General features: G+C 47.3%; 9 protein-coding genes across 9 annotated transcripts; 3 read left to right on the forward strand and 6 right to left on the reverse strand.

Moving 5' to 3' along the window:
- Positions 1–703: 703 nt before the first annotated feature.
- Positions 704–3,208, forward strand: N7478_005152 (origin recognition complex subunit 1; the record flags this gene model as incomplete). The annotated part of the gene is made up of 3 exons (XM_056921366.1): positions 704–1,489; positions 1,561–1,679; positions 1,735–3,208. 3 exons carry the CDS (start codon positions 704–706, stop codon positions 3,206–3,208), a joined length of 2,379 nt encoding a protein of 792 aa, XP_056779403.1.
- A 449-nt stretch (positions 3,209–3,657) lies between these two features.
- N7478_005153 (WD40 repeat domain-containing protein) lies at positions 3,658–5,019 on the reverse strand (the record flags this gene model as incomplete). The annotated part of the gene is made up of 1 exon (XM_056921367.1): positions 3,658–5,019. The coding sequence occupies one exon, from the start codon at positions 5,017–5,019 to the stop codon at positions 3,658–3,660; it is 1,362 nt and encodes a 453-aa protein (XP_056779404.1).
- A 334-nt stretch (positions 5,020–5,353) lies between these two features.
- On the forward strand, positions 5,354–6,501 carry N7478_005154 (ankyrin repeat domain-containing protein; the record flags this gene model as incomplete). Its single annotated transcript, XM_056921368.1, has 6 exons — positions 5,354–5,468; positions 5,523–5,548; positions 5,662–5,790; positions 5,864–5,986; positions 6,047–6,376; positions 6,448–6,501. 6 exons carry the CDS (start codon positions 5,354–5,356, stop codon positions 6,499–6,501), a joined length of 777 nt encoding a protein of 258 aa, XP_056779405.1.
- Positions 6,502–6,646: 145 nt separating this feature from the next.
- N7478_005155 (arylsulfotransferase family protein) lies at positions 6,647–8,378 on the reverse strand (the record flags this gene model as incomplete). Its single annotated transcript, XM_056921369.1, has 3 exons — positions 6,647–7,641; positions 7,694–7,759; positions 7,826–8,378. 3 exons carry the CDS (start codon positions 8,376–8,378, stop codon positions 6,647–6,649), a joined length of 1,614 nt encoding a protein of 537 aa, XP_056779406.1.
- Positions 8,379–8,941: 563 nt separating this feature from the next.
- N7478_005156 (acetylcholinesterase) lies at positions 8,942–10,671 on the reverse strand (the record flags this gene model as incomplete). The annotated part of the gene is made up of 2 exons (XM_056921370.1): positions 8,942–10,415; positions 10,481–10,671. The coding sequence occupies 2 exons, from the start codon at positions 10,669–10,671 to the stop codon at positions 8,942–8,944; spliced, it is 1,665 nt and encodes a 554-aa protein (XP_056779407.1).
- A 1,244-nt stretch (positions 10,672–11,915) lies between these two features.
- N7478_005157 (uncharacterized protein) lies at positions 11,916–15,041 on the reverse strand (the record flags this gene model as incomplete). The annotated part of the gene is made up of 3 exons (XM_056921371.1): positions 11,916–13,979; positions 14,032–14,784; positions 14,892–15,041. 3 exons carry the CDS (start codon positions 15,039–15,041, stop codon positions 11,916–11,918), a joined length of 2,967 nt encoding a protein of 988 aa, XP_056779408.1.
- Positions 15,042–15,810: 769 nt separating this feature from the next.
- Positions 15,811–17,169, reverse strand: N7478_005158 (S-adenosylmethionine synthetase; the record flags this gene model as incomplete). The annotated part of the gene is made up of 3 exons (XM_056921372.1): positions 15,811–16,811; positions 16,875–16,960; positions 17,090–17,169. 3 exons carry the CDS (start codon positions 17,167–17,169, stop codon positions 15,811–15,813), a joined length of 1,167 nt encoding a protein of 388 aa, XP_056779409.1.
- A 513-nt stretch (positions 17,170–17,682) lies between these two features.
- Positions 17,683–18,552, forward strand: N7478_005159 (putative signal sequence-binding GTPase GPN3; the record flags this gene model as incomplete). Its single annotated transcript, XM_056921373.1, has 1 exon — positions 17,683–18,552. One exon carries the CDS (start codon positions 17,683–17,685, stop codon positions 18,550–18,552), a length of 870 nt encoding a protein of 289 aa, XP_056779410.1.
- Positions 18,553–19,268: 716 nt separating this feature from the next.
- Positions 19,269–19,943, reverse strand: N7478_005160 (Apq12 family protein; the record flags this gene model as incomplete). The annotated part of the gene is made up of 2 exons (XM_056921374.1): positions 19,269–19,777; positions 19,928–19,943. 2 exons carry the CDS (start codon positions 19,941–19,943, stop codon positions 19,269–19,271), a joined length of 525 nt encoding a protein of 174 aa, XP_056779411.1.
- Between the last annotated feature and the right edge of the window lie 993 nt (positions 19,944–20,936).

Raw genomic sequence — 20,936 nt, forward strand, 5'->3', positions numbered from 1 at the left:
AAAAGTAGCGCAATCATAAAATCTCTCGGGTCAGGAGTAATATGTAGAGTTGCTGGGTAAGAGGAGATCAGATCAAAACTTAGTGGCATCCATGTGGACAGTAACAGAACTAAGGAAAGGAAGAGAGGGGGGAATATACATTTGGCAAGTAATATACCTAGTTAAGTGTAGCTACTTGTGCAATAAGTCACGGGGTTTTCCATATCTGTACCTCAGGCTCTAATCTAGGGCTGTGGTGTTCAAGTTGATTCAGTCAATGTCCATAAATCCAGGAGAGGCAGGCTTGATGGCTGGGAGTATTCAGCATTGCTTGGATAACTTCATCTATATAAAAATATGAGCAACCATTACAGAATAGTTGAACCAAGTTGGCTATCTTGATAGCCAAAAAACTATATATATAGCCAATTACTATATATATCAACAGGCAACTCCCACCAACGTTGACATCAATGTAGTATGTAGGCCCCAGGCTGCCCATTCGCACGTGACATATACAAACTATATTCCATGTTTCTGATTGGCCCGGAGCGAGAGGGTGGCGCTAAACCCAAATAGGCTGAAAGTGGACAACGCGTAGTTTGCATCGTTTACATACTTTAGCTCCAGGCCAACGCGCCCCGAGATCCATAATTTTAGCTCGAGAATTGCTCTATCACGACCGCTATTAGAGCCCGAAACCACTCTAGCCTGTTCTTGCATCATGGCTGCTGATATGGACTCCTCAAGTGATGCTGAACCGCAGCAGAGCCGCCCAAACGCCCGTCAGCGTGCCCAGCAGTGGATGACCAAGGGCGGCTTGGTCCGAGAGGACTCGGACGACGAATTGGGCGATGAAGATCACCCATGGGATTGGATTTACGCTGAAAACGAAGGAGAAACCGAAAAGAATAACGACATTCCACAGAAATCCAGCAAACGGCGAACCTCGCGCCCAGCCAAGAAGAAGGAAAGAATCGTGGGAGCTCGGATGGGGTCATTTGAATGCAGAATTGGTCAAGTCGTGCTGTTGAAGTCGCCTGAAGCCGGTAAAGACTGGGTCGGCCTTATTGTCGATTTTGTGGAGGAAGAAGACGAAGATGCAGAGAATGAAATTATCAAGTCGGCCACGATTATGTGGCTCGCTTCTCCAGACGAGTTTTTGTCGACGAGAAACAAACGAAGAGAGGATGCGCTACCAAATGAACAATATTTGACTGCGGACTTCAATACCAATCCCCTATATTCAATTAGCGGCAAAGCCACGATCATGTCGAAGGACGCCTTCTTTTCAAAATACCCCAACGGCGCCCCTCCCAAAGACAAGGACCAGCTGGCTGAATTCAATAAAAGCATTGTCTGCCGAAGAGGTGTCAATCAACTCCAGGGACGATACACAGAAGAGTTTGTGTGGGAAGAGGTCTACCGCCCAGATAGCGTCTACGGGCTTATTGACATGGTTAAGGAGGGCTTGAAAGCAGCCCGAAAGCGCAAAGCGATAGACTCCGAGGTAGGTTGCTTCTCGATTTCTAAAGGCACAATAACAATATGGATGTGACACTAAATTATTATCCTTTTTAGTACGCTGAGCCCAAAGAAGAGAACGGAACTCCGACAACCCCGAGAAAAAGGCAACGAGTGACCGATGCTACCCCGAAGTCCCAACGGAAAAAAGCACTGACGACACCAACACATAAAAGGTAAGAAGAATGGTTACTCTGTACGATGCGTTCAAGAAACTAACACAATGTCCAGGATTGTCGTCAAGAAGCCTCTTGAATTTACACCGCTGGGTACTCGTGTGCTCTCCCAAGATCACTTTGCTTCCCCGTATCGCCAGGCCCGTACACTGTTACATGTCTCCACCGTTCCAGAATCACTTCCATGCCGGAAGAATGAGTTCAACGAAGTCTATAACCATCTCAGCGCTGCGATTATGGAAGGCACTGGCGCCTGTATTTATATTTCGGGTACCCCAGGAACCGGCAAAACAGCTACAGTGCGAGAAGTGGTTGCCCAACTCAATGCAGCCGTTGAAACTGAAGAGATGGACGATTTCATCTTCTGCGAGATTAACGGCATGAAGATAACCGATCCACACCAAGCCTACTCCATGCTTTGGAAAGAATTAAAGGGAGATCGAGTCTCTCCATCTCACGCATTAGATCTTCTCGAACAGGAGTTCTCACACCCCTCTCCTCGTCGGGTCTCTTGTGTCGTTCTAATGGACGAATTGGATCAAATGGTAACCAAAAACCAGTCTGTCATGTATAACTTCTTCAACTGGCCTGCGCTTCGCCATTCACGACTTATTGTACTGGCCGTGGCCAATACCATGGATCTCCCTGAACGTACATTGAGCAATAAGATTTCTAGTCGACTCGGCCTCACCCGTATCACCTTCCCAGGATACAAGCACACGGATTTGATGGAGATTATCGGCACGCGACTCGCAAACGTACCGGGAAATATTGTTGACCCAGATGCCGTCCAATTTGCCAGTCGAAAGGTCGCCGCCGTCAGTGGTGATGCTCGCCGTGCGTTAGATATTTGCCGTCGTGCTGTTGAAATTGCCGAACAAGAAGCGAATGAAGCAGCAGCCGCAGACTCCATAATTCCAGAAGAAGAGGAAGAAGCCCCTCCAACACCCAGCAAGACTCCTGCTCGCCAGAAAAATGCACTTGCTGCTGGGTCAGCTAATCACGCCCCTTCCATCAAACCTAAACCAGGCAAGGGCAAGCCTGGTCGCGTCACAATCGCAACTATTAAACAAGCTATTCAAGAAGCCACCTCCACGCCACTCCAACAATCGTTGCGCTGTCTCCCTCTATCAGGTAAACTGTTCCTAGCAGCCCTTCTAGCTCGCATCCACCGTACGGGTATCACAGAATCCACCTTCGGCGATGTTCTAGATGAAGCACGTCGAATTGCCGATGCGGCTGTTGCGGTTGCCGGTGCTGCGGGTACTGGTGTGAAAGAATTCTTGCTCGGTGGTGGTAGTACCGCACGGGTCCGAGCTTTAGGATTTGCATCGATGGAGCTTATGAATTCCGGAATTCTGGCTTTAGAACAGGGTACCGGTTCCAAGAACTTACTGGGCGGCTCTACAATCCCTGTCCGTGGTGACCGAAGCAGTAAGATTCGGCTTAGAGTTGCAGCTGAAGATGTGAGGTCTGCCTTCAGAGAAGACGCCGAGGCCAAGGGCTTTGGTCTTGGGATTGATCAGTAAAGCTACTTAATAAATATTCTAATAAATACTGTTATTTCACATATCTGGTATTCTTAGTAACTTCACCTGGACAACAATACTTGGAAGCTGCGGCGCAAAGCTTTGGAGTAGGGTAACGGGCTCACAAAGGACTTGGATTACTGGTAGTTCCAATATTTCTCTCATAGACCTATATTAGTTCCATATGCAATGTGACTCGTCCTACATATCGGTTGCAAAAAAGAGGGTCACTCAAATGCGGACACTTTCATATATGTACCACTATGTAACATTGGATTCTTTTCTTTTTAGACAACATGAACCCTTTCCCCAGGAAACATAAATCCTTTGATAATCCCAGAAATTGCTAGCAGACAAACACTTAGCCTCTTAACTCCGCACGGTCCCGTAAACAAAAATACAAAGCAGATAAGAAGGGTATTAATGACACAAGTTTACACAGGCAGAGTCTAATACCGCTGCCTGCCTAGAGAAGGAGCCCAGCTAACGGGGTGGCTCTCAGGCGTAGCTTGTTCATCCTGCTTCCAGACCTTGATAGTCTTATCGGCCTCACCAGTAATGAGACGTAGACCTGTGCGATCGAATGTAGAAGCCATGATACCCGCCTCGGCTTCCAGTGAGCCAGGCTGGGCCTGACTATCCATAGACTGGAATTGGTGACCAGTCTTCCAGTCCCAGAAAGACATAGAACCATTGTCACCACCCGAAAACATGACATTCTCATTGTTGACAGAAAGAGTATTGATGACGGCATTCTGGCCTTCGAAGTTCTGCATGAAGGCACCTTCAGGGCACTTCCATTGTTTGATACTTCCGGTGCTGGCACTGGCGAATGTGAATTCGGAAGGATGAGTGGCCAGTCCTCGGACACCCTTCTTGTGATGTGTCAAGACACCCATAGATTTACCTGCAGCCAGATCCCAAAGACGCACCGTTGCATCGAGGGACCCGGAGATAACCTGTGGATCGGCCTCTTGACACTTAATATCCGCAACAGTGCCCTTGTGACCGGCTAAGACGTGAACATTGCTTCTAGTACGCATATCCCACACACGACACACACCGTCACGACCACCAGTGACCAGTAGATCGAGACGAGGGTGCAGGGCCAAAGTGTATACACCACTCAAGTGGCCATGGTAGTGACGAATGACCTTGTTGGTTTCCAAATCCCAGCACTTCACCATCTTATCCTCTCCACACGAGAAAAGGTATGGATGCCGCGGCGACACTGCCAATCCACGGACAGTAGAAATATGACCAGTCAGGGTAAGACGAAGATTACCAGTAGCCAAATCCCAGATCTTAATTGTTCGATCTCCCGCACCACTGGCAAACCACTGGTTGTTAGGCTCTACTGCAAGAGCTCGCACCCATCCCAAATGACCCGAAATCACACGCATCAGCTTCCAAGGCGCGTGCCACTCCGGCTTCTGTTGCTTCGTCGCGGAAGGTCTCTGGATCAAACTCTTAGGCTGGTCCGCACTGCCTTCTGCGCCTGCGCCTGCTCCTGCGGGCCGCTTCACAAGCGACATCGAAGCACCGCTTCCGTCACCAGCACCCTGCTGCGCCTGTTGTTGGATCTTAGGCCGTTTTGATCGTCCTGCAGCGGCTTTTGCTTGCACCTCCGCCAGTGCGCGAGGCAATTCTTTCACATCATCATATTCGGCTCTCCGTCTGTAGGAAATACCGATAGATTCGTCTGTCAATGTCGTCGGGTTGACCATCAGGTAATCTGTGCCGAAGAGGTCGGCGGTGCGTTTCGCGGAGGCCCGTACGGCCTCATCGGGACTGTGAGATGCCAAAGACATATTTTGTAAATCCGATCGAGATATTATAAGAGAGAGTGTCGGAAAAGAAATTGGGGCGCGGAGGTGGGCAGTCGTATTGTTCGTTCAAAGGTTTCAGTTGACTCGAATACGGGTGCGCGCAAGGAAAACCCTTCGTCCCGGCCGCGATTGAAAATGTGGTATGCGGCGGGCTGTGAGTGGAGGACTGGGTCCGGGTGGTAGTTAGAAGAGAGAGAATAAACCCGCCGCTTGTAGGAAATGTCGACGTGACTTCAAAATGAAGAAGTTGAAGCTCATGAATCTCAGCGGGCGGAAAGAAGGTTTGTTTGGTGCCTGAGGTGTCACTCAGGTGTCAATGGCCAGTTTCCTTATCGCAGCTCTTATCGATATAATTTCCACCTTCAATGTCACCATGGATCCCAACCAGAACGCCAAGTTTCCTCTACATGAGGCTGCTCGAGAGGGCAGAAGTATGTCTGAGTTTCGAATGCCGGAAATTTCAGCCTACTGACTTATTTGCATAGCTCAAATTGCCGATTCGCTCCTGAATGTATGTTCCTGATTGCCTACTATTGCCCCGCATACCCACCATACAACCGATGAACAATAATACCTGATGACGAGGGCATGATCATGAAGGAATCACACTGATAACTGCTATAGGCCAATCCCAAGTCCGCGTTGACAAAGGATGACGACGAACGCCTTCCTATTCACTGGGCCGTAGCCTACAACCGACTACCTATCGTCGAGCTCCTAGTTGCTGTTAAGAACTTTGATCCTGATGTTGAAGTGAGTACCATGATTAATAATATTCATTCCGCATGAATCTTTACTTTGGAATCGCTGGCTCATGACCAAACAGGATGGCTCCGGATGGACCCCGCTGATGATTGCCGCCAGCCTGAAGGATGCCGCGGGCGATCCAATTATCGACTTACTCCTTCGTAAAGAGGCCGATGTGAGCGTGAAAAGTAATTCTGGACAGGTATGTTATAGGACACGAACCCATACGAGCCTCATGACATGTCCATTAACCAAGTAGCAGAACTCCCTCCACTTCGCTAGTTCGAAGGCCAATATCTCCACGGTCCGGAAGTTACTTTCTAATAAGTGCAGCGCCCGAGTAAAGGACATTCGAGGACAGCTGCCATTGCATAGAGCCGCAGCTGTTGGCTCCGTTCCTATTGTTAAGGCTCTTTTGGAAGAGGGAAAGAGCCCTATCAATGCGACTGATGGGGATGGTCTTACTGCACTACATCACGCGGTTTCTGAAGGTCATGGCGATGCCGCAATTTTTCTTTTGAAGTCCGGTGCCCAAGCAGATAAAAGAGACAACGATGGGCGTCTTGCCGTTGATCTAGTTCCAGATGACAAGGTAAGTGTGAGGCAATACTGGCAAAGTGAATAATGGTACGGAAGTTCGTCTACTAATTAATGTACTCCTAGGTCAAACAATATATCCTGCAAACTGCAGAGCGAGAAGGAATTGAACTCCCTTAATGAATTATGCTGTACACTATCAAGAAAATGCATGCTCGATAAAAGAAGCGAAATTTTGCAATCCTCGTGCATTCATTTATCCCTTATGGATTCTCTCAGTAACCAGTATCATACAGTTTGACATAGCCCTCGAGCAATATACATATCATAATTCCATTCGTCCCTGCTGATACTTCATTTCTCGATTTTTCCGATGCTCAAGCCTGGCTATATGAGCACGATATGGCGTATCGTCTTGAATTCGAACTGGTCTGCTCCTCCCTAGGGTCTCACCATCAAAGTTCAACGCCTCAGCCACAACAGAATATTTTTGCAGAGTCTCCAAAGATCCGTTGATACCCGCATCATACTGAGTTTCAAATCGTTCTCGTGTCTGAGCCCCAAGAAAATTAACATTGAGGCCGGATGAGTATTCGTGCAAGTGAAACCGCCATGTTTTCGTCTCCGTGTCGCCGTTCCAAGACACCCAAATCGACACTCTACCATCTTCATCTCTCAAAGCAAGAACTGCTGGGTCTTCACTAGAGTTCCCCGTCCAGTTCGATCGAAATCCACGATAGCTTTGAACGAACTTGTTCGGATTCGAGTCAAGATAGGCATGAAACAAGATCTTTCCCTCGGATGAAAACTCCGTGATAGCGCCCGCCTGACCCCAACCTGTAAAGGTGTTACCGTTCGGCAGAAATTGAATATTGCCCTGAGAGGTTGCTATTAAGCCATCTGGAGCAATGTGTGTCCATATCTCTGAGACAGTCTTTGTGTTGTGATTCAGCTCAATGTACCGAGTCTTGGCAACTATTCCGGTACGATGCTCAGGTTGCGCTTCGCTATTGGAATTATCAAAGAATGATATACGTTCAATCGACCCATCAGGGGAGCAGTAGCGCAAGCGAGCATCGTGCTGAAAGGAAAACTTCAAATGAGCAGGGATGTCAAAATCAGACCCGTTCAATCCACCTAGTTGCCATATTATCTTGCCGCTTGTTCCATTTATCTTAAAAATAGCCGAGTATTGACGAGACGATATGAGGTAATTTCCCTCGTCGTCTTTGTCGATGCTATTAATTGCAAAATAGCTCCAAGCGTCGAAAGCACTGCGACCAGAGTAAGGGCCATCGGATTCTAGGCTGAGATGGCTATCTGAGGAAGAATTAGCAAATGCATGTAGACAAAGGGATCCGCAACTACCTACATTCCGGACTAATATGGCCGAAGCTATACCATTCAAAGATCAATTCACTGGTCTGTATATCAATCTCTAAAGTCTCATGTTAGTGCCTATGAGATAAAAAAAAAATCAATACTCGGGGAATGAAACACGAACCCTGAAACCCGCTTGAAATGATCCATTGTTGTTCTTCATCGCCACCATAGGCACTGAGGTCTGTCAAAACTGGCAATCCTATCTCAATCAATGCCGATTTTCCATCAATTACATTAAACTCATGGCCCGACGATAAACGGTGAGATGCTGCTTGAATAGTCCGAACAGTTTGATATCGGTTATTCAGAATCGCATGATGACCGTTCATACGCACATGAGGAGCATCAATTGATCCTTGGAATGCACGCAAAACAGGTGTGCCATTGAGAGATACAACACCAAAATCAATAACATAGCCGGAGTAATATCCGACGCCAGACCACACTAGGTCTCCATTATCTCGAAATATGTATGGTGCAGGCTGCTCGGGCCCGACGGAACCTTCAATGCCTCCCGTTTTGAGAGAAACGAAAATGTATCCAGATTCTGTTTGCGATGAGGCTGGAACGGTGATATTCAGCTTTGGAGGAGCTAAGTCGGGACGTGAAAGGAATTGCCAGTCTGCGGATGCCAATTTGATGACACTCAACCAAATAAGGCCGTTGAGTATCATTTTTGCGATGTCTGATCCGTACCTTTGGCCGGGGTTGCGGAGAAAAAGATCGGCACCGGGGAGATTGGCTGCGGGGAAGCGGGAGTCGGTTATAGATCCACCACAACCTGAGGGAGGCTCGAAGCAAAATATAATACAACTCTCAGGAGTGTTAGCGTCATGATATACTTTTATTTATGGACCCCCAAGTACCCGTTGAGGTAGCACTGTATGGGTGCCCAGGTGGGACGAACTACAGGAATGGATCTCAAAATTGAGACACATATCAATACAACTTAATTATGGATCGAAGGTACTTTTTCTCGCTTTGGCTATGTTTGAGAGCTGTTTCAAATATAATTTCCATACTGTGGATACTATAACTTCAAGAAATGCACCAAATATTCGGTGACTTTGTACGGACAGGACCTTGTGAGATCTCAATTAATCGGCCATCAGCTGCGATCACGATAAATGGTTCATAATATAAGATGTATTGGATTTCTTCTTATCTTTTTCAAAGGAAAGGTAAAGGTTTGCTCTTAGTTGATCTGATGATAGCATCTGAGTAACTCACTCCTTTCCTAAAATTTCCCTTCATTATCCCGCTTCATGATCAAGGAATCTAATCCTTTGAAGTACTTCGCCCACAGTCCACCAGCACCAAGTGTTTCCAGTCGCTTGAATCGATCGTAATGGCGCACGGCATCATCTTGCGCTTCTGTCTCAACCTTTTGTTTTGAATCCGGTCCCCACACCTTCCACAAACTGGCATCAGTGTCTTTTTGCCATGGTTCTTCGCCATATGCAAAGCGAATCCAGGCAGTTTGAAGATCACCTGCTAGAACTCGTTCTTCGGCATTGAACGCGGTGTCAAAATTTCTGAACAGGTAAAGAATGTCAATTCCATGGTATGCTCGTCCGAATAAGGCATTGTGTATGCGGGAGCGCTGGTCGAAATGATATTTGAATAGTGCACCCTCGTCCCGGAGACGCTTGTTCACAATCGCAGTCTCGTAGTTCTCTTTTTTGAACACGCAATCTGCAGCCATAAAGCAAACCCTCTCTATGAGCTCTTTATGTGGCAGGTCTGAAGTGATTTCGTATTCTTGGAATACAGCATCTACAAACTTCTCGTCTCCCACTTGCTTCATGATCGTGTTTCGAACAGAGCCATACGAGTCTTTCATAAGATTCATGATGAAAATGACACCTTCATCATGTACATCACCTACCATGAAAGATTTCAGCCACGCTGGTGCTTCGGTCAATTGTTGAGGGTCATGTGCGTAAAACCATCCATCAAGACATGGATTTCCTGTACCAGCTGGCACGCCTTGAATATGAGGGTCTGCGTCCGCAAGTACTTGCTGGTCAACCTTACGTAGTTGATCTAAGGCATCAGGTGCATATGGGTCGATTTTGAAATAGCGACACGAATCATCGAACAGTTTCTCATGTCCTTCTAACGTGATCGCGCGCAGTGACAGCCCAAGGCCGGACATGCACACGGCACGATGGAACTTCATCGGATGATTCGAAGCCAGATGATGTCCAATCGATACACCTCCAGCTGACTGACCCACAACAGTTACGTTGTCAGGATCTCCGCCGAAATTCGCAATGTACTTCTGCACCCATTCCGTAGCGACCACTTGATCTGTGAAGCCAAAGTTTCCATTACCGGTAAACCCGTCTTGTTTGAGTTCTTCTCCGATCTTTGAGCAGGCAAGAAATCCACCCAGACCCAGTCTGTAGTTCATGCTGACAATCACAAGGGGAAGTCCAACAGATTTGCTGTGTGATGCCAGATTCAGAGTATCGTAAATGCCATAGTTTGAGCTGCCAAATAAAAGCGACCCGCCATGGACAAAAACAACAACGGGCAGCTTTTGATTTTGCTTGTCCAGACTATGCGCTGTCGAGACATTCAGGACCAAAGCGGTCTGCTCATCACTAACGGGCTGGCGTGTGAAAGTTGGATTTGCTGGAACTGGAATGAAAGGGTTGGTTGGGTTTGAATCACTGTCAGAGACTCGTGGCCGGGGACAATTATTCCTTATAAAAACTCATTTTTAGCTTTCACTTCATCATAGAGATATTCGGTTATATAGACTGCTTACCCCAACTGCGTGCCGTCGTGATATTCGTTCGGCCAGGATGTCTTCAATACAGATCGGGTCCAGCGTTTTTGGAGATCTGCGTATGGAATACCGCAGTACTGCTGCACTCCATCTGCATAATGCCAGCCGTCGAGTCGGCCTAGATCTTTCACGTCCAAGGAACACTTGTTTTGAGGAACTTGGAACGACATGTTGGCGCGAGCAAGAATGATCTGAGGTGAGAAATTTTGCGAGATAAGAGTGATGGCGATGAGGATTTATGCTAAGCGGTTGCACCTTCCTCGTCGATATGATAAATTGGCTATACCCTGAACTTTATGGCACGGGGACTTCAATTTCCAGGGGTCTTATGTTTATTGGATGGATCGCTCAAGATTAGCCAGATTGACATTGGAGAAAGAGTGTCACTTGATAAAAGCCCTGGTGATCCCAATGGTAGCCGTAGAGTGTTGGGAGGATGCTTGGTCGTGAGATGGCAACAACGGGAAATAAGCAGATTTATACTTTGCAGGTCTACTGTATCGAACTTACGAGTGAGACACAAAATTGCTCCGTGTTCCCCTCGGTGGATGAACCCTCGGCCCAATCTGCAGGGCAAAGATCGACGGTTATGGTGGGTCGGCATTAGACACACAGGACGTGAGAGTGGCGGGACTAAATCCATGGTGGGGGCTAAAAGAGGCATATTGTTCCTCTCAACTTTCAGTGTTTTCTCTTGTCCATTTCTGCTCGTCGAGTAGATAATTTCTGGCGTTTATTTCGAGGTTGGTTATGCGAGCAGGGTTAGCAACACTCATCTTCAAGCCTCCTTGGATAGCACTGTGTATAGAACTGGTCACTTGAAGACATCCTGTCTGAACGATTACTCAAATTTGATACAAACGACTAAGCGGTTCTTGACATTCAAAAAAAATCCATCTTATCCCCAATATAACCCAGTCTTGGTATATCGGTCGTGAGCAGAAGACTGGCGGTGCTCATAATCATATGTCAGACGAATCACCGAGTCTCTTGAAAGTAGTACTAAACAGAAACTTTAAATTGTGTTGCTTGAGGCCACTATGATATATGTTGTTCAGTTGAATGGGAAATGTCCATGTGAGCTAACTAATAGCTAGTATGTCTTTAGCATGGCAATAGACGAAGCTCGAGAGAAGGGATATGCAGAAAGTTACATTTGTTTCTTAGACTTGAATTGAACTGTCGCTAAAAATGCATTCCACCAATAATACCATGGGGCTGTTGAATTGAGATGCAGTAATGAATGAGAACCCTGATAACAATGATGCCAAACCTTGAACCTGTGATATAAAATGACAATACTAATGACTTCGCTTTGAACGCTCGAGGGCGCTATGTCTCTACCTAAATTCAAGAGGAAGATAAAACAAAAACGCCAAAAAATGCAATGATCCAGAACAAATCCAATCGATGACTAAAGCATGTCAATGTCTTCGTCATCGTCCCAGCCTAGATGTTCATAAATCGACTTCGATTGCGACTTTTCTGGAGTCACCGGGACAATAGAAGATTTTACAGGTGTGCTGATCATAACCGGTGGGGATTGTGCACGAGGTTGACTAGTTACCATGGTCGGCAAAGCGGGAGACGCAGGGATGGTGTGAGTATCAGGTGCAGGTTGCATGCCATGAACTTTTGGTGGTGTTTCCATGATCATTGAAGAAGCAGTCTTGCCAAAGGGGTTTGCATCGGGGGTAGATGTGACGGCGTCCTTACGCCGAGAAGAGACGGGGGTTGAGGGCGCCATGGGTTGACTTAATGACTTCGTTGTTGTGTTGCGGGACTCGGGGAGCAAAGGGACTCGGAATAGACCTCCTTTACTGGAAGATGAAGTTGGTCCCAGACCAGTACTGTCATCTTTGGGACCCAGATCAAACAAAAGTCTGTTCGTAGGAGGCCGAGTGGGTGTTTCGTGAATCGCTCCAAGCTCTGTCGAGGGGGGTTGTCGCCGCCTGCTCTCGCTTTGACTTGCAATGTGACGAGATTTGAATGGATCTGAATCAGGCCCAGAAAACGATATGGCCCGTCGGCCTGAGGAAGGAATCATGACTGGGGATTCAGCCAGCGAATGGTCATCCATTTCTCCGGCAAATGACTTTGACGGCTTGAGACTCCGTGGTAGCGGAGGGAGTCCAACAACTGTGTCCCTCTTACGATTACCGCGTGGAGTTGCCATGACTTGGACACCTTGTCCATGAGGATTGCGAACGGGATTCTTTGGCTTCCGTGAGCTACCTCCCCCAGTGGAAACTCGTTTGGTAGCGTCTTCTGCGATGTCCTTGGCAACCAACTCTCGGTTAGGTTTCCGCAAAGCAAGAATCGCAGCGTCGAGTTCTTTCTTCTGATCAACCAGCATTTGGACCTTACGCAATTTACTCTCATGTTGTCGTGCAACTGCATGGAGATCAACTTCACGATTTTCAACGCGTTTGACTTGGATTCCGCCTCGCACGTTCCCAGATAGTACCGTGGGAAGAAGAGGTTCCATAGAGTCACGCGTAATTTCATGTTTAGTCGGTGCAGTATTAGACCGATGCAAAGATGGGTGTCGATTTAGAGACGCCGCAGCCGCTTTTTCATCGGTCAGCACACGATGCAATGATCGTCGAGACTTTTGTGGTGGTGGTGGTTGACGTTTGACTTCAGCTCCTGGCTCAGGGCGATCTCTTTTGTTGGATTTCTTGCTTGTTGGTGAGATACCACCAGACACCCCGAATTTGCGAGTGATTAGCTTGCACTTGTCTGGCAGGCGTGCAGCATAGAACGGAATGATGACTTCGGTACAGAAGTCGCGAACAGCATCACTCTCGACCTTCTTCCCGGACATGTGACCCTCGCGAAAGGACGATGTCTTTGCTGTCTCGGCTGCTGATGTCTCCTCGTGGCTGACAGCGTGCCAGATACATAGTCGATCCAGATGCAGTTCAAGCAGCACATTCATGTCTTGTGCTTTTTTGGCCTTCTGCTTGGTTGTCGGTTCCTTGTCGTCTCCGACTTTCTGGCTGTTTTCCGTGTCCTTGCTCCCATCGGTGCCTGTCGATTCCAACGCAATCACTTCAAGAATCAACAGGATTTGTAGTTGTGTCTCACGTAGTCGAAGGTCAGATATGTGTTTCTTACTCTCAGCCTCCCGGGAACTCTCCTGTCCAGTAGGCTCCACCATTGCTCGATCTTTCCACCATTTGTGAATGAAGCTATCCTCCTCAGGATATAAACCATTCCTACCAAGCTTCTTCTTTTTGCTTTTACGTTTCTTAGTACCAGTTCCACCTTCTCCGTCAGACAAAGCGAGTAAGGCATCTCGAACAATGGCTGGGAGTGCTTCGCGGTATTTGAGATCCATCTTCTTGGCTGCCAAGATAGCCTCGCGATAGAACTCAACCAAACCAGCTGGTGACTCTGGTTTTCCACAGTCGGCTGATTGGAAAGCAGTACGGCAACGAGTCAACGGCCCCTTGGCAAAGTACGCCAAAGATGTCTAATTATATCATTAGATACCACTTCATCGTCCAATTAAACAATATTCTTACCTTCGAGATGTAAAGAGCCTGTAGATAATGATCTCGCATGCCATCCAGTAGTTCCTCAGGTGACTGCTTCGCATCCACACAGTTGGCATCTACACCAATATCAAGATCCATACCGTCTAGAGTACTGACGCCCTGAGACTCCGACAATCTATATGGAACTTCCACATCGGTATTGCCTTCTTTCGAGGCAGGCGGAACAGATGGACCCCGGTATTCAAGTACATCGACAAAAGAAGGTGCAACACTCCCCACATCCGGCACGGCCTCCTCGGCCTCCTCAAACACAACTGCAACCTGCAACCCGGCGAAGTCATCTCCAAGGCCTAGGTCAGACTGTGGTTCCTCAATCTGTGCCGTCTGCCACCAATTCAAAGCATCCGGTGGAGGAAACGCCGTCTCGTCGCTTTCCACATTCATTCTTGAAGATCCTTGCCATCCTTTTACTGCAACCATAATATCGCCCTCGTGCACCCACCGTGCCAGCCGGGTCAATGAATAGATACCCCGCTTCACCCGCTCAATAACATATAGTGATCCATCGGAGAGGAGCCGTACAGTGAAGACAGTAGGCTCTAGACAGGTAGAAAGGTCATGTTCGAGTGTAGGTATATCGGCGACGAACAAACCGCCCGGTTGCGCGTCGGAATGAGCCCATGACGCGTCTTCGAGCCAGGATAACGGTAGTTTGGAGCGTGGTATTGTGGTAATGGGATTAAGGACGAGTGGTTCATCTGAAAGTGAGGCGGCACGAGCCTAGAATGATGGTATAGATTAGATCAAAGAACTAGTTGACTAGGTATGTCTCTGGGTTTCTGGAACTCTACGGGGCGAAATAAGAATCGTTATGGATGGGTACATACTCTGATCACTATTGAATTCGTAGGTAGCTGTCCAGCAGCAGTGTCGTATCCAAACTTGCGCTTTTTGGAGGGGGGAGCCGTCTGGGGGAGCTTGTTGAGCGCGGATGCATTGAGGGGGTCTAGGACGGTTGGGATCACGCGCGAGGCCATAATCGTGTTTAGAAAATCGCGATCATTATGTGAAGGTATGCAATTCAAAAAAGGACATGCAAATAAGTCAAATCCAGAGTCGCTGATGCAATGGTGTATGAGTCTGGTGGGTTTAAGTGGGTAGATTGTTCGCGATTGTAATTGCTTGGCAGGGTTTTGGCGTCACGCGTCGAGATCAAGGCACCAAGGTTGTTCCCGACAAGTCTAGATAATCGACAGGACATTAAGTATACATCGCTCAAAGACGAACTAAAAGATAAATTTAATTTGTTTTCTATGTTTACAAGACAATAAAATGGAAATAATTGGTATCGTTGAAATGGTTTGATCATTATTCTAGTGCTAATGTTTAGATTAGCGGCCTTGCGCCCTTTCTAAGGGCGTCAAGGTGTAAGAGACGCCAACTCTTATTGACCCGAATCTTCAACCAGAGGTTTGAAATAAGGGTAATAAGATGAAGGTGATATATGGTTGTTGAAGACTTCGCTCCCGAGAAACGCCAGAAAACATCCCGTCCCAGCCGATGAAAGTGGTATCATGTTGAATTTTGTCTTCGCCGTAAGTTGCAGGGGAAGCATGCAAGGTAATTAAACAAGAGAAAAAAGAAATTTGATTGGTCCTTGGAAAGAAATAAGGATCAATCTTTTTGGAAAATGAGTTTTGTCGTTTTTGTGTCAGGTTCTATGCACGTGCTTTGAGTTGTTGAAAACAAAGCAAATCTCATCAAATTCGTCAAAACATCTGCAAGTAGACTAAACGAAGATTGTGTTTAGTACTTCAGAGTCTTGGGCTGCTCCCAGGAGAAGCTCTGGTTGGTGAAGTGACCGTTCTTGGCAGTCTGGATATAGATGGGCTTGGCCAGATCCAGGTCACGGACAATGACACCGGGGCGGAGATCGAAGTTGTTGCGGATGATCTCAACCAGCTCGTCGGAGGTCTTAGAGGAAGTACCGTAGCTCTCAACGAAGATAGAGAGGGGCTCAGCGACACCGATGGCGTATGAGAGCTGAACGAGGGCACGGCGAGCCAGCTTGGAGTGAACCAGAGACTTGGCGATCCAGCGGGCAACGTAGGCAGCGGAACGGTCGACCTTGGAGTAGTCCTTTCCGGAGAAAGCACCACCACCGTGGGCACCCCAACCACCGTAGGTGTCGACAATGATCTTACGGCCAGTCAGACCGGCGTCACCCTGGGGACCACCGATGACGAAACGGCCAGAGGGCTGCAAGTGGTAGACAGTGCGGTCATCCAGAAGCTCGGCGGGGATAACCTGCTTGACGATCTTCTCCTTGAGAGCGGCACGGATCTCCTCGGTGGAGAGATCATCAGTGTGCTGGGCAGAGATAACGACGGTGTCAACACGCAGGGGCTTGACGGCACCGTTGTCGTGAGCGTATTCAATGGTGACCTGGGTCTTGGTATCGGGGAGCAACCAGGGGATGGAACCGTTGTTACGGGCAGCGGTCATGGCAGCGTTCAGCTTGTGAGCGAGCAGGATGGTAAGGGGCAGAAGCTCAGGGGTCTCATCGGTAGCATAACCAAACATGATACCCTGGTCACCGGCACCGAGCTTCTCAAGAGCCTCATCGTAGTGAAGACCCTGAGCAATATCGGGAGACTGTTGCTCAATGGCAACCAAGACGTTGCAAGTCTTGTAGTCGAAACCCTTCTCAGAGGCATCGTAACCGATATCCTTGATAGCGTTACGGATAACCTTCTGGTAGTCGAGTTGAGCCTTGGTGGTGATCTCACCGAAGACCATGATCATACCTGGAAGATTGAATGTTAGGATCATGAACTATTTTAGGATGAATCTGACAGTCGGAAACCCACCAGTCTTGGTAGCAGTCTCACAAGCGACCTTGGAGAGGGGGTCCTCAGCCAAGCAGGCATCGAGAACGGCATCGGAAACCTGGTCACTGAAAAATAAACAATTGTTAGAAATGAAGCCCTCTATATATTATTGAAGAATTGGTTCGAAGTATTTCAGAGGGAGCTCGATATATATGCAATGAGCAGGGGTAAAGGAAGAAAAAAATAAAACTCACGCAATCTTATCAGGGTGACCCTCTCCGACGGACTCGGAGGTGAAGAGGAAAGTACCGGGCTTCTGAGCAACGGAACCCATTGTGAATTATGAAGATGGGGTTAATTAAAGAGAGAAAAGGTAGAGAATTATGAAGAGAAGTGGATGAGGGAAAGAAAGAAAAAAAAAAAGCGAAGAGAAAACGAGGAGAAGGAGAGGGGTGGTTTATGGGTAAGGAAGAGCGGGGCAAAGAAAAAATGGGACCCGGAACCAAGTGAACAATCAAAACTCTCGATTCACCGGATAACGCCATCTGTACTTTAGTTACTGCTAGTTACTGCTAGTTAACTATGCACATGTGTGAGGTACCTTACCCGTGTCCCCCGCTTTCACCGCCCCGGACACGCTGTCATTTTGCCCGGTGGAAATATCTGTCACGACCACCAATCAAAATACTCATGTGTTCACCGCCTGGGTCCACTCATGCGGCATTCGAAAATTCTCGGTTACCGATAAGCTGCTCGAGCCCGGTCTAAGAAACTTGGATCATCGTCAAAGGTGAAGAATACCTGGATCGAAAAAAAGAAAAGAAAGAAACGGATACAATTATACGCCATGTCCAAGTTCGGAGTCTTGGTGATGGGCCCCGCGGGTGCCGGGAAAACCACCTTCAGCAACGCCATAATCCAGCATCTCCAAAATACTCGCCGGAGTTGTTTTTATGTCAATCTAGACCCTGCCGCCGAATCCTTCACCTACGAACCGGATCTCGATATTCGAGACCTCATTACCCTGGAAGATGTGATGGAGGAGCTTCAACTCGGCCCGAACGGAGGTCTAATCTATTGCTTTGAGTTCCTTCTCCAGAATCTAGAGTTCCTATCCGAAGCGCTCGACCCGTTGAGCGAGGAATACCTTATTATCTTCGACATGCCAGGCCAAATCGAGCTCTATACACACATCCCTCTCCTACCGACATTAGTCCAATTCCTCTCCCGACAAGGCCCCTTGAATGTCAACCTCTGCGCGGCATATCTGCTTGAGAGCACATTCGTGGTGGACAAGGCCAAATTCTTCGCTGGTACACTTTCTGCCATGTCTGCTATGTTGATGTTGGAGATTCCTCATGTCAATATTCTTAGCAAGATGGATCAGGTTCGCGATATGGTTAGTCGCCGGGAGCTTCGAAGATTCACCAATGTGGATGTTCAATTGTTATCGAATGAGGAGGAGGATACCGCCATTACTTCGAATCCTATGGACAAGGATGCCTTGTTGAGCGGTGGGTCATTTGCTCAGCTCAATCGTGCTGTCGCACACTTGATTGATGACTTTAGCATGGTTTCATTCTTACAATTGGATGTTCAAGATGAAGACAGTGTTTCCGGTGTCTTGAGTCACATCGATGATGCTATTCAATACCATGAAGCCCAGGAGCCAAGAGAGCCCAAAGACGAGCAAGAAGTGAACTACGAGGATGAATAGATTATCGGCTCTTTGACTTTCTCGTTATTTCCTGGCACCTTTCGCTCTGTTGCACGTCGGTGCGGCGTATCTACAAACGCCGTGCGACACAAGGTTACTTCCTACCAGCTCTGGCTATCATGTCAAAGATCACTTGCACCCGCTGCGAATCTCTGCGGCGATGATATGTATCACAATGGTTTTTTTTCTACGACGGTAGAAACTGGAACGGCATTTGATTCACTGGAACTTGATTTACAAACGCAGTTCCGCGCGCGGGGCTCGTGGAGAAGGCCACATGCCCCACCAGCACCACATACAGTACGACGACTGTCCGAATCTCTCCGCAAATGATGAGGAGAAAACACAAAAAAGAAAGCATGTTATGACCAAATACCCTAATACGCTAAAGAACAATAAACCAATTTCATGAATTATGACATTTCCGATCTGTCCCGATCCAATCAATACCAAGTCCCAGAAACAAGAAACAAGAAACCCAGAATCAATAAAGCATAAGCCTAACCTTCCCCAGCCAATAACTCAACAAAAGCAATATATTCATCTCAGCCCCACAAATGAGTTACTGCGCAGGACAGTAGTACAGTAGAATCAATAGAATCCATAATTCCCTTCTTTTCCGTTCCTTTCCCTTCTAAAAGCTGACACCACAACACCCAACACCCAAATGACCGACCTTAAGTGCTAGAATCATCCATGCATGCATCTTATCCAATTTACCAATAAGCCCCACGACTTCCCCTCGTCGACCCAGATCTAGATCCTGCACCTGCATCCCGCCCCCAACCTGGACCACTGCCAGCACCACCCGCATTCGCAGCACTTCTAGCCTGAAAATCCTCCACAAACCCCATCACAACACCCCACACCCAACCAAGATCCCGTCCTGCATTTTCCACGCCAACCTTGTACACGTAAAATCCTAGTCCAAGTAGAGAGCCCCAGAAGACAAATCGGAATGCCAGCGTTACCCAAAACATTACTACGCGGCGCGCATAGTCGAGGATTTTAAGGGAAATGAAGAGGATAACTAGTAACATGAAGACGGAGATGAGGTCTGGCATTGCTGCGGTGCTTGTTGAGGTTAGAAATGTGGAGAGGGGACCGATAATGTATGGTTGGACGTAGGTTGAGCGTAGGTGGGATAGGTGTGTTGATAGTTGGTCTTGGGTTGAGGTGCGGATGTAGGAGATTGCGGGGTGTTGGAGGAGGGCTTGGATGTTTTCTGGATATTTCAATTAGTATATGCTTCTATTTTTTTGGTTCTATTTTTCTTTCCAAGTCTCTTGTTGAGGCAAGTTGAGATGTTGTTTGTAGGTTTGTGGTTTGGCTGGGGGGAATTCATGGATTTGGAAAAGTGCAAGGTAAGACGTACCTGGAAGGAGATCCATAGCTTTGATCGGGGTGTGTAAGGTATAGTGTTTAAGGTTTTGCGCAATAGGAAAGAGAAAGATATGATTATCTCTTGTGCTAAGTGTTTTGCTTTGCGGTTTTCTTCTGCGCGGGCAACTCTTTGAACTGCGATTTCTGATGCGGCTTTGTTTTGAATGTGGAGATTTGATTGACCGTGTCGTGAGCTGCGCAGGAAGGGGGAGTTTTAAGCAAAACTTGAATATAAAATGCTCTGTTATTCGAAGATGAATATAACAGGAAAGTGAAAGTTTTATTGACTGCTAATGTACGAGATGTAGTAAAGGTGGCAGTCGCACAGCAACGGCGATAACATGGTGCAAACCAAGCAAACATGGAATGTTGTTTCCTTATCGGCGTTCCTTATCAGCACTGCTTGTAGAACACAAGCACGGGGAACTATGGACACATTCCATAGCTGGATAGGCATTTTTAATGTTCAGGCCCGATCTAAATAATGGTATCCACTAGAGATATTGACACCTGATCTAGGATCCAGGATACATTGGCTGGAGTATTCATCACCCAGTTCCGGTGTCGTTGATAATGCCCCAGGACTAAGTTGAAGAAAGAAATATCAAATATGCTTGTAATAAATCGTATATGAGTGATAATGACTCTTGACAGAGTCGAATACTGTACAAATTGATTATTCATAAGTAACCAACGGAGGTCGGTATGGTCAATAGCTATATACAAGTGTGACCATTTAAGAACAGATACTCGTATTGACAAGAGTTCCAGGTGAAAAGCCCAATCCAGGCGACGCCACACGAAACAAAAACCAAAGTATTCCACAATAAATAGCTCCAAAGAGAGGGAAATATGAACTCCAAATCTAAACTCCGAAAGACCAATCGAACTCCCAATATCGAGCCGAATAAGTCCTGATGCTGATGTCGACGCCAATGTGGTGGTATATAACAATAGAAATGTGAAGAAATTAAACAAGGATCGCAAGTGATTTTACATCA

The sequence above is a fragment of the Penicillium angulare genome (genome assembly GCF_028827245.1).
Source record: "Penicillium angulare strain IBT 27051 chromosome Unknown utg000004l_segment0_segment0, whole genome shotgun sequence".
Taxonomy (NCBI): Eukaryota; Fungi; Ascomycota; class Eurotiomycetes; order Eurotiales; family Aspergillaceae; genus Penicillium; species Penicillium angulare.